Below are 11,198 nucleotides of genomic sequence, written 5' to 3'. Positions count from 1 at the left end.
AAGCCGCAGTCACTACAAGATCTACACCGCACCATTGGAGACAGCAAAGACTCACTTCTCCCTCTCCCTCTGCTTCTCCCTCTCCATCCTCTCCGCATCCTCCTTCATCCCCTTCTGCACCCACTCCCTACTCTCATTCGCAATCCGCTCCATCTTCGCCTTATCCTTCAACAAATCCTTGATCCCATGTCTCTCCGGCACATGTCTCCCCTTCTCGACTCCCGGCCTCTGCGCCATGCGCTCCTCCCACGCCTTCAGCGTCGGGAACTCCTCGATCTCTACCCCGGCCCACCCGGCTGCGGCCACCCACCCCCAACACGCGATGTCGGCGATGGTGCATTTTTCTCCGACGAGGTAGGGCCGGTTTGTCTTCTCGAGATGTGAGTCCAGCACCCCGTATAGCCGCCGCGTCTCGTTGGTGTAGCGCTGGACGCCGTACTCGATCTTCTCGGGCGCGTAGCGCAGGAAGTGGTTTGCCTGGCCCTGCATGGGTCCGACGCCGGCGTTCTGGAAAAAGAGCCAGCAGTTCGTCTCGTGGAATTCGCGTGTGTGTGCGGGGTAGGAGATTTTGTGGTCGCTGTCGTAGCGAGCGACGAGGTATTGCATGATGGCGCCGGATTCGAAGAGCGCGATGGGAGACCCATCGGTGAAGGTATCGGAGAGGGTCGGGATACGCCCGTTGGGGTTCAGGGCGAGGAACCAGGGCTCCTTTTGGACGTCGGTTTTGAGGTCGATTTTGTGGACTTTGTAGGGGAGGCTGGGGGGTGTTAGCTGGTGTGAGAGGGGTTAGAGGAAGGCTGGTGTGTCGTGGTTACCTACCCGAGCTCTTCGAGGGTTATGGAGATTTTGATGCCATTGGGCGTCTGGGTGGTGTAGAGGGTGATGGTGGGCTCGTCCGAGGTAGACATTGCAAGGACTGTCGGTAGGGAAACCGATGTTTGAAAAGACCAAGATGTTGGTTTTCTGGAACTTGGTATAGAAGGGATACACTCTTCTGTGCACGAGTAATTATGCAGCAACAGACGTGTGACGGACTAGTTATTGACGCTGGAACTGCGGAGGAGGGGTACCAAAGACGGGGATTATCAATCACTTAAGACGTAGCTACCTACCTTTCCGGTACAGCCGAGGAGCCTAGGCAAGAAATGCTCAGGTAGGGCATCTACCTACTAACGATATATTCTGCTGTGAGCGACGTCGACAGAGCGTTGAAAGCGATCCATTCAGTGCCCCACGCTTCACGATGGGGAGCGGAGCTGTGAGCCCTTGACGGAAATCAACACTCCATCCACCTGGGCAGAACCATAAGCGCCAGATGTGAAGCCGGGTGGTCGCTGCTGGTCACAGAAAAGCTGTGGATGCCGCCTCTTCCATAAAACATCCAATCCTGCAAGAGGAGCCGTGATCAGTTCATCGCATCAGAACTGCGGTTGAAGGAGTGTCGAAGGGCCTGGCCGAGTCACGTGCACCTTCGCTTCGGGCCCTCCTCAAGACGCGTCCCCTTCTTTCCTTCCCTTGACTTTCTTCAAACACTCGCTCACCAGCACAACCAGCAACATCAGCGCAAACATGGCCTGGCGGAACCAAGGCATCACAGGCTCGAACAACATCCCGCTCGGAAACCGACGAAGGTTCGGCGGCGATAGCGTCACGCCTTCCGATGATGGAGGCTACAATCCTTCTGAGCCAGCGACGGGCCTCTCTGAGCTCAGCGCCAAGCGCGGTCGCAGTCCTGTCATGGAGTTGAATCCAGACGGCACCAAAAAGCGAAAGAAGCGGAACCGATGGGGAGATGCTTCGGAGAACAAGGCTGCGGGTCTCATGGGTCTCACGACCGCCATCAGGGCAAACATGACCAGCGAGCAGCTCGAAGCCTACACTCTGCATCTGCGCATCGAGGAGATCAGCCAAAAGCTGAGGATCAACGACGTTGTCCCAGCCGATGGCGACAGGTGAGCCATCTTCCCATCGCCTCTGCGCGAACAACCTCTCTAACGACGCACAGGTCTCCCTCGCCGCCGCCCCAGTACGATAATTTCGGTCGCCGTGTCAATACTCGTGAATACCGCTACCGCAAGCGCTTGGAAGAAGAGCGCCATAAGCTTATTGAGAAGGCCATGAAGGTCATTCCTAACTATCACCCACCGTCTGACTACAGACGTCCGACAAAGACCCAAGAGAAAGTCTACGTGCCGGTTAACGATTATCCGGAGATTAACTTCAGTATGCTTGCTAACCCCCGATTTCTAACTTCTAATTCTTGCCCTTTCATGTCCTTTCTGATGATACGTGCGGCATCCCCACAGGGGTGCAGTATGGCTCGATCACTAACCCGTTTGCTCACTCACATTACACGTACAAGCTTGATACAGAGACTAACACTTAGCTTTTTCTTCTACTAACAGTTGGTCTACTCATTGGACCTCGTGGTAACACGCTTAAGAAAATGGAAACCGAGTCTGGCGCCAAGATCGCTATTCGTGGCAAAGGATCGGTGAAAGAAGGAAAAGGACGATCTGACGCCGCTCACACCAGCAACCAGGAAGAAGACTTGCACTGTCTCATCATGGCAGATACCGAGGAGAAGGTCAACAAAGCGAAGAAGCTTATTCACAACGTTATTGAGACCGTGAGTAACAATCCTGAATTCTCCATAAGCCGTAAACTAACCTATGAGTAGGCTGCTTCAATCCCCGAGGGCCAAAACGAGCTTAAACGCAACCAGCTCCGAGAGCTAGCCGCGCTCAACGGTACGCTCCGTGACGACGAAAACCAGGCCTGCCAAAACTGTGGCGAGATCGGACACCGCAAATACGACTGCCCGCAACAGCGCAATTTCACCGCCAACATCATCTGTCGTGTGTGCGGTAACGCTGGCCACATGGCTCGCGACTGTCCTGACCGTCAACGCGGTGCAAGCTGGCGCAACGACGACAGAGGTGGCTTTGGTGGCCGCCCTGCTCCCGGCCGAGTTGGACCGGGCGATGCAGTCGATCGCGAGTACGAGTCGCTCATGCAAGAACTGTCCGGCGGCGCGCCGATTGCTGCTGGCGCAACTCAACAGCGCATCGAAGCTGGACCCGGAGGCTATGACCAGAATGGCGCAGATGGATACGGTGGCGGCGGCGATCGTGGCATGAAGCCTTGGGAGCGTGGACCGACCGGCGCAGCAGCCCCATGGCAGCAACGTGATCGGGACGACCGTGGCGGTTCAGGCGCAGCGCCTCCTCCTTGGGCTGGTGGTGGACATGGTGGCGACAGCTATGGTGGATACGTACAGCAACAGAGCGGCTACGGCGCTCCGCCTGCTCCATCAGGTGTCGCTCCCTGGCAACAGGCTGCAGCCGCTCCCCCTCCTCCTGGCGGACAGGCTTACGGCTACGGCGCATACTCTGGCGCCGGTTACGATCAATCTGCAGGCTATGGTCAAGCACCTGGCATGGGCGCCCCGCCAGGTATGCCTGCCGCTCCGCCACCAGGCCTTGGTGCTCTGTTCCAGACCTATGGCAACGCTGGCAGTCCTCCGCCGCCGCCCCCGCCGGGTGATGCTGCACCCCCTCCAGTAAGTGTTCACTCCTGGCACGCGTATCAGTAGGGCCAGGACCTAATCTAACATGTTGCAGCCCCCGAGCGACCTACCTCCACCACCACCACCGGAACCTGTAATGCGACCACGGCACGACTAACAACCTAGCATTTCTGGACCAATGGGACGCTGAACGTTCTTTGCTGATGAATCATCTCTAGGCCTCAGCGCCTTTGGAATGCTTCGGTGCCTTGCTAACCAGGATGCTAGCTAGTAACTGGATCTGATAAGTTCCCTTAGTCTTCCTTCTTACTGATGTGGACGCGCGCAAGGAAGAATGCGAATATGTAGCAGTTCCATGTAGCAATGCTTTCCCTCATCAACCCTTTCTGCCAATGAACCGATCATGTCGGTAACCTCCAGCTCCTCAGATCATCCCTGATCTCGAGCTCGTCAACCTCCCTCACGTGCTTCTGTCCCTGTTCCTCTGCCCCGGCCTTGAGTTGACGAGCCTGCTGCTCAAGGCTAGCCCTCCCCTTGACACCTCCCCCAGAACCTATCTGGCCCACATCTCCCTTCTTCACAGCGCCTTGTCCATTACTCCTGGGTCTGTGGTCCGTCGTTCTGTGGAACAGGCTCTCGCCTGACGCTACCCTCACATGATGCTTATCGCTCCTATGAAAAGGCCCAGGCGACGAGTCGCTAGACCGACTGCTGTCCTCCCTTGCCCCCATCCCATCCGCCATCCTCCCCGCCATCGGCTTCTCCACCTGCAGCATCGCAGACGGATACGGCTTATGTCTATCCCCCCACCCATCCCCGCCAGCAAAGATATCCTCGATGCACTCATCAGCCTTCAACTCCCCGGGTTGCGCCGCCCAGTACGCGGCCAACGTCCGCCTGTACATGTCCTGCAGCTCGCCTGCTTCGCGCCGAGAAGCAGAGGATAGAGACGGCGCGTTGCCGTCGGCTGCGGGGTCTGATTCGGTCGCGTCGGCGGAGATGATGCCGGCGATGCCGCCGAAGACGGGGGCCGTTTTCAGGGCGGGAGCGGTGAAGTCGCGGGGGCCTTCTGTTTGCTTCATTAGGATTGAGATCTGGGGGGTAGAGGTTAGCGGTCCTGTTCTCTGCTAAGGTATGTGGTTGGAGGATAGGGGAAGGGAGGAGCCAAATACTTTCAAGGTGCTGTTGATTTTAGAGTCTTTCATCAAATACCGCCTACAAACCCCCTCTTCCTCGCCATCGCGCTGGCCCGCCCCGCTCTTGGTACGTCCAGAATCTGTCAGCCCCTCAGACGCCCCAACGTACTCTGCGAGATTCAGCCGTATGTTGCCCAGCACGATCCGCTCGCCCCGCCCGCCGGAGGAGTACTCCTGCAGCACCTCGAAGTGGATGAAGCTCTCCTGCAGCGTGCCGCTCTTGTCGACGGTGAGACGTACGGGCAAAGTGATGGAGTAGTCGTAGCACACTTTGTGGTCCTTTATGGGCGCTTTGGTCGTGCGGCCGCGGTGCTCGGCTGCGGTGCTGTGCGGGAGGTCCCATTTAACGAAGGAGGTTCCTGAGACGAGGGGGACGTTGTTGAGGTCGTGGATTTTGAGGTGGAGGTCGAATTTTGGCTGCACAGAGGACTGTCAGCGCCGGGCTCGAGGGGCTTGGGATAAGGGTACGAGAGGGTTTGGGAGCGGTTGCTATGGGGTGGGATGGGGCTTACTCGTCGTGTCTTGGGCACTGCCAGACCGGTCAGCGCTTCGGCTTGGGATGCGAATGCGCGCCGTAGCGTCGACATTGCTGGTGGGCGAGCTCACCGAAGGCTTGCATGGTGGTTGTTGTGTTATGGACTCGTGCGACTGGAGACCCGTGTTCGGAAGGTCCGGGAAGGAGTGGAAGGATGCTGCTTACGGTGATGATGTCTGCAAGCGGTGCTCGGAGATTGGAGCTTCAAAGTCCGGAGGTCCAGCACCGCAGTCGGCTTCACGGCCAAAACTAAGCATTCGATTGTATTCAAAGCGCTATAATCTACTCCACTGCCAAATCAATCAGGATATGGGCTCACTCTGACCAAGTAACAATAAGGTAATTAAATGGAATGTCCCCTCGACGTTCAAGTCCCTCTCTACAAGCCGCTAGCACGGGTAACCAGCCTCACTCTCTAGTGCTTGCAGCGGACGGCTTCGATTAGACAAGAGACCGGAGAGCGAAAACATGGGGCCGCTTTGCAGAAGTGATACAGGCTACCATGGCAGTGCAGGAATTTGTTAGCAACAAAAGAGGCCAGTAAATCGCCAGGATGAACTCGACATGTAAAAGATTAGGTGGAGTATCAGCACGATGGAGCTATATGTTTCACCGTATCTTATTAGAAGCACAGTTTCCACCCATATCGATGCGGTCTCTCGATCCTTCGACAGAGAAGGAAAGCACGGAACATCCAGATTGGGTCACATTCATTTCCCTTTCTTCCCTTTGGCCAACAAATGTTCCTTCCCCATCAACGCCGCCAAGATGGCCTTCGAGAAACTCCTGCTCTGGTAGCCCTCACTCGACCTCTTCATCTTATCCCACAGACTCGGCAGTCCATCCGCACCCCACTTCTCTCTCAGCCCGTCATACCCTTGCTTGTCATAGATCTCCCAAAACTCCGCCTCAGTATAGTAGTTGTGCGCATACAGCCACTTCAGCCCGCCCAGCCGCTTAACCGTAGCCTCCAGCGCGCGGTTGTCAGCGATGAACCTGTCGTACGCGCCCGCCTTGTCGCCGGCGTTGTACCGGTCCCACATGCCCTGCGAAACGCCCCATACGCCGACGTTCATGAGGAGGTCTGCCGACACTCCTCCGTCCTCGACTTCAACCTCCCCCTGACCCACAGCACTTCCCTCCACCAGAGGCGCGACAAGCCTGTTCGCCACATGCAACGGCGCCCGCGAATCCGCCCTCACAGGACACAGCCACAGCGGCCAAACCGCCAACTCCTTATCCACCCAGCTCAAGAACTCCTCCGCCCTAGCCCCCGGGATTGCGAGGTCCTGAATGATGAACCGCTGCGAGCGGCCGCTATGATGCAGCGCCTTGTACCTCACACGAGTGCGCAGTAACGGATCCAGCAGGAAGCGGCCGAGGCGGTTGAAGAGCCAGGCCGGCCACCCGTATGCGCCCATCCAGAAGGTGCCGCGGTCGTAGCGGAAGAAGTAGTCGGCGAGGGGCACGAGCTCGGTGCGGGGAACGGGCGCAGTGGAGGGGGTGCTCGGGTTGTGCTGTGCGAGGATGCAGGTGTCGCAGTAGGTGTGGCGTGCGTGCATGGCCTTGGCGTGCGCGTGTAGGAAAAACCAGGGGTCGCGGGCGCGGGTGAAGCGGATGATAGGGCAATTGGGTGTCCGCGTGTGGGTGATGCGGCCTAACACTATAACGCCCGAGGTTACCGAGAATAGGATGCCGTCGATGTAGTCCCAGTTCTCGCGGGCGCTGCGGCTGAGCAGGTCAAGGGCTTCGCGGACGCTGGAGATGGGGTGGTAGGCTAGTTCTACGTAGGAGCCGCTGGGCTGGAGCTGAATCTCGAAGAGGGTCGTCACTCCAATAGTGCCGCATGCTCCTACGGCGCCGTAGAAGAGGTCGGGGTTTTCGTCTGCGGAGGCTTTGACGATGTCGCCATTCGCGAGCACGATTTCGACCCAGTTGACAGATCGGTCGAAGTATCCGTACTTGAATGACGAGCTTTCCGCTGCGGTGCCCGAGTAGCTAGTTATCCTCAGCGGAGGGTCCGTTAAATATACTCTGATCAAAAGTATACTTTACCTTCCGCCGACCGTGATTCCAGGGAACTCCGGCACCACAAGCGGCACGAAGCCTTCCACAAGGGTAGCTTCTACAAGCTTATCCATGGGGACGTTCGGCTCCACGATGGCGACCTTCGCCGCCTTGTCAATGGAGATGGCATGCGAAAGCGGGCTGGTATCAACGATTTTATCCGGATCGAAGCTGATGAGCCGCGTGCTGTTCGTCGAGCCATGGTATATGCGAAAAGGAACCTTGCGCTCGTGGTACGACTTCACCTGCTGCGCGACTGTGGCTACAGCGTCACGGTGGCGGTCCATGGTGCTGTGGTAAAGGTCGCAGAATGGGGGATTGTTCCGTCCATTCTGCTGCCGCAGGAGCGCTTCTTACGCCGTTCGTAAGGAACAATACTAACAGAATCGCACGTATGTAAAGGTGAAGTACGTTCTTTGTTGCTGCATTCCTCAGACCCAGTGAGCCGAGTCTACCCCATCGAACGACGCCATGGCTTCCGCGAGGGTTTTGTGAAACCCGGGCTCACGCGAAGTGTGAAGGATTTGGTATTCTCCGGCAAAATACGCTGAGAAACGAGCTGCACATGTTCACTTGGAAAGATGGGAGGTGATGGAGGAATTTATGAGAATAGCGGCCGGAGAAGAAAAGCTAATAATCACGAGAGCGCGTTTACCCATTGATACTTTAGCGTCTGGAGATTTTATAGCTATTAGAGTTGTCTGATGCTGAGTGAAAGCTCCTACGCCTGGATCAAAAAAGCTGCCTAAGATAAGCTGAAGTCTCTGAGGTGTTTCTTGAATCGTAATCCCGTGAGTGATCTAGGTAGCGGAGAACGGGCTTTCAGAGCAGAGTCTGCTAAGTATAGCATGTGTACTCGGTCACAGCCTGTCGAGGCAAGGGGGCTGCAGCACCACTATCTCGACTGTAGACGTGAAATGGTTTGGTCGAGAGTTCCGGTTGGGTATCCTATCCATACTATCACGTGCCCATTAGATAGAGGAATTGCGCACGTGATCGGACAGCTCACCTTCACGACACCCTTATTGTAATTCCTAACTGCCTCCTCGCCTGATCATCATGCCATACTGCTCATCTTCTGAAGCAGCTCTTCGATGAGTACGGGACCAGCTTGCAAGCTTTCCTCTATAGCGAGAAAGTGTCTCTATCGTCAACTCCGTATCTTGGATGCGTATTCCCCATTCACTACGAGACGAAGGGATCTCCAAAGTTGTTATGGCTGTCTCACCGGATGACGTTGCTCAGTGTGTCCTCTCGACATTCAACTCCCTTCCCGCAAAGAGGAAGCCACGGCAACGGAATGATGGAAGTCGAGAATGGGTGCCACTGAGTGGTATAGTGCTTTCCAGAGGTAACAAACTGCGCCGAGTCTACACACACTATTCCTTACCTGATTGACTGTCGTAGGAAAGACGGCAAGCCTTTAACTTGCGCTTCCCTTGGGTATGTCCCTCTACTCTCACCACGCGATCAAAGCATTGACCATTGTAAAGAACTGGCATGAAATGCCTTCCATCGTCCAAACTCCCACTAGCAAGCGGCAACGTTCTCCATGACTGGCACGCTGAGATCCTCGCCATTCGCGCTTTCAACAGCTTCCTTGTCCAAGAATGTGCAGGCCTCTTGGCCAGTGCCTCGACTTCTACAGCATTTATCCGGCGGCGAAAGGAGGCTGAAATGAGTTCTACTCTCTTCCAACCGTTCGCCATCAAGGACGATGTGGGGATACACATGTACTGCTCCGAAGCACCCTGCGGCGATGCTAGTATGGAGCTCACTATGGACGCGCAAGACGATGCAACACCATGGGATGTCCCCTTATCCCCTGCTTCCGTTGCTTGTCCCGAATCCCGCGTTTCTGCGGCACCCGAACTACGTGGGCGAGGCTACTTCTCGGAACTAGGGATTGTCCGCCGTAAACCCTCACGGCCAGATGCGCCGCCCACGCTCAGTAAGTCCTGCACTGATAAGCTTGCCCTGAAGCAATGCACGGGCTTGCTTTCGTGCTTGACTTCGCTGCTGCTTGTGCCTACAACAGCCTATCTACACACCTTGGTTCTGCCGGCATCACAACACGTCTCAGCGGCTACTGAGCGGGCATTCGGGCCCAAAGGTCGCATGAACGCCTTATCGCTCAGCCTTGCTGAGAGGTGGAAGGGTGGGTATAAGTACACGCCATTCGAAGTGAAGACGACAAGCAAAGAGTTCGAGTGGTCAAGGAGAAGTGGGACGGCGGCGCAGAAGATGGTAGCTTGCAATCTATCCGCGGTATATACACCGAAATGGCAGGAGACTCTTATTGGAGGCGTGCTACAGGGGAGAAAGCAGTTTGATCCCAAAGGTGCCAGCCGGATATCCAGGCGCAGTGTGTGGATGGCTGTTGCGGACATATCGGCGATGTTGGCGATGCCAGCGCTGGTGCGAGCAACAAGGAAGAGGAGATACGCAGAAGTCAAGGACGATGGATTGCAGACGGATAGGCGGATGGTGATCAATGATGCCAAGGGCGTGGCGCTGAAGGGCTGGGTAGAAAACGCTGGGGATGACATGTTTGCGTTGGATGACGGGTCAAAAGTGTGAGAGCAGATATTGAAGTTTCTGGTAATTCCATCGATATAGAATCTCATTACCCCAGTAAGCTCATGAGAGCTGTGTGCATGGAGCATATCGTCACGTGCCTGACCTTAAGATAGCTTCCCCTTCAGGAAATTCATCACGTGCGGCTGCGATCCTTCGGCTGTGCATTCCCACCACTCCCCCACTTCATCTCATTCCCCCACGAAATGGGATCGCTCCGTCCCGGTCTCGTATTGCAAGCACTGAGCATCCACTATTACTCTATGAGTTTGTTTGACCGACGGTAGCCTTCCTTGTGCCGCAGCGCTGGGGGCCCGCAATGGGCCATTTGCCTTAAGCTGTTTGTCAGGAACCTCGGGTACACTTCCCGCCACAGCGCCGCCCGCAAATGTCGTCTTACTGTTGCGGCCATGCTGCAAAAGCCACCGGCCAAGCCGAGATCAGGCGGCCTTGGCAGAGCATCTGCCCTCCGATCCGCCTCGGGCATTGCTTCTGGGCAGATCGTCGTGCTTTTGCTGATTTGCACTGGAACCCCGTCTGCAGGTCCTCTCGTTCGCGGGCGACGTTCGTAGCACGGACTTTGTCGACTGCGCTCTGTCGCGTTTCATTTGACGGCCCTGGGAATTGCGGAGATGGCTCAAAGGGTCTCGAACTGTCAGAGCCAATTGCCCGGTCCCAGGTGAAATCGGCCGTCAGTGGGAAAGTCGCGCGCTCGGTGCTCCTGGTGGCATCTTGCCGCGTGTGCTGACTTCGACCTGCCCCATCGCGACAGCAAAGCGAGCGGAAAGGCGCGCAAAGGCGTTTGTCTGATTTATCTCCATACGGCCCGTGCGCTGGGCGCACTAATGCTTTCTGGAAGGTGCAAGGAGAGGGGTGGCGGCGACGTCCAGCCAAGTCGCTTGCGCTGCGTATCGCCGGGCTTGATTGGTTGTTGCCAAGACGCTACAATCCGTCGACTGCTCGCTCACTTGACGGACGCTAATCAGCTGTGTCACTGGCCTTCCTATCGCACGAGTGAATGCTTGTGAATGCCTGTGAATGGCACCCAAGCGCGGTATCAGTACCTGCTTACCATGGCGTAGGTAGGCTAAGCACGGCCCTAGCTTTCTTTTATCAATAGGTAGGGTTGCACCCTGAGCCCCGTCTGCGCGAGCCCGTATCTCCTACTTATTAGACACCCCGCCGCGCTCCGTCGCAGACGAGAAACTTCAGTGTCCGTCGTCATCTCCCTCCGCCGACGCGTGCCACGCTTCCCATTCATAATCATCCTCCATCGCCATCACCCATCGCCCAT

At 56.5% G+C, this 11,198-nt stretch overlaps 5 protein-coding genes across 5 annotated transcripts; 2 read left to right on the top strand and 3 right to left on the bottom strand.

Annotated features, from left to right (window-relative positions):
- Positions 1-51: 51 nt before the first annotated feature.
- Positions 52-908, bottom strand: W97_02627 (glutathione S-transferase; the record flags this gene model as incomplete). The annotated part of the gene is made up of 2 exons (XM_007780527.1): positions 52-757; positions 820-908. 2 exons carry the CDS (start codon positions 906-908, stop codon positions 52-54), a joined length of 795 nt encoding a protein of 264 aa, XP_007778717.1.
- A 661-nt stretch (positions 909-1,569) lies between these two features.
- Positions 1,570-3,595, top strand: W97_02626 (uncharacterized protein; the record flags this gene model as incomplete). Its single annotated transcript, XM_007780526.1, has 4 exons — positions 1,570-1,952; positions 2,006-2,223; positions 2,406-2,629; positions 2,681-3,595. 4 exons carry the CDS (start codon positions 1,570-1,572, stop codon positions 3,593-3,595), a joined length of 1,740 nt encoding a protein of 579 aa, XP_007778716.1.
- Positions 3,596-3,930: 335 nt separating this feature from the next.
- On the bottom strand, positions 3,931-5,312 carry W97_02625 (uncharacterized protein; the record flags this gene model as incomplete). The annotated part of the gene is made up of 3 exons (XM_007780525.1): positions 3,931-4,623; positions 4,702-5,142; positions 5,238-5,312. 3 exons carry the CDS (start codon positions 5,310-5,312, stop codon positions 3,931-3,933), a joined length of 1,209 nt encoding a protein of 402 aa, XP_007778715.1.
- Positions 5,313-5,970: 658 nt separating this feature from the next.
- Positions 5,971-7,614, bottom strand: W97_02624 (uncharacterized protein; the record flags this gene model as incomplete). Its single annotated transcript, XM_007780524.1, has 2 exons — positions 5,971-7,258; positions 7,316-7,614. 2 exons carry the CDS (start codon positions 7,612-7,614, stop codon positions 5,971-5,973), a joined length of 1,587 nt encoding a protein of 528 aa, XP_007778714.1.
- Positions 7,615-8,827: 1,213 nt separating this feature from the next.
- Positions 8,828-9,907, top strand: W97_02623 (uncharacterized protein; the record flags this gene model as incomplete). Its single annotated transcript, XM_007780523.1, has 1 exon — positions 8,828-9,907. One exon carries the CDS (start codon positions 8,828-8,830, stop codon positions 9,905-9,907), a length of 1,080 nt encoding a protein of 359 aa, XP_007778713.1.
- Between the last annotated feature and the right edge of the window lie 1,291 nt (positions 9,908-11,198).

Source organism: Coniosporium apollinis, assembly GCF_000281105.1.
Source record: "Coniosporium apollinis CBS 100218 chromosome Unknown supercont1.10, whole genome shotgun sequence".
Taxonomy (NCBI): Eukaryota; Fungi; Ascomycota; class Dothideomycetes; genus Coniosporium; species Coniosporium apollinis.
The sequence above is the reverse complement of the archived record's forward strand: the minus strand, read 5'-3'. Positions and strand labels throughout refer to the sequence as shown.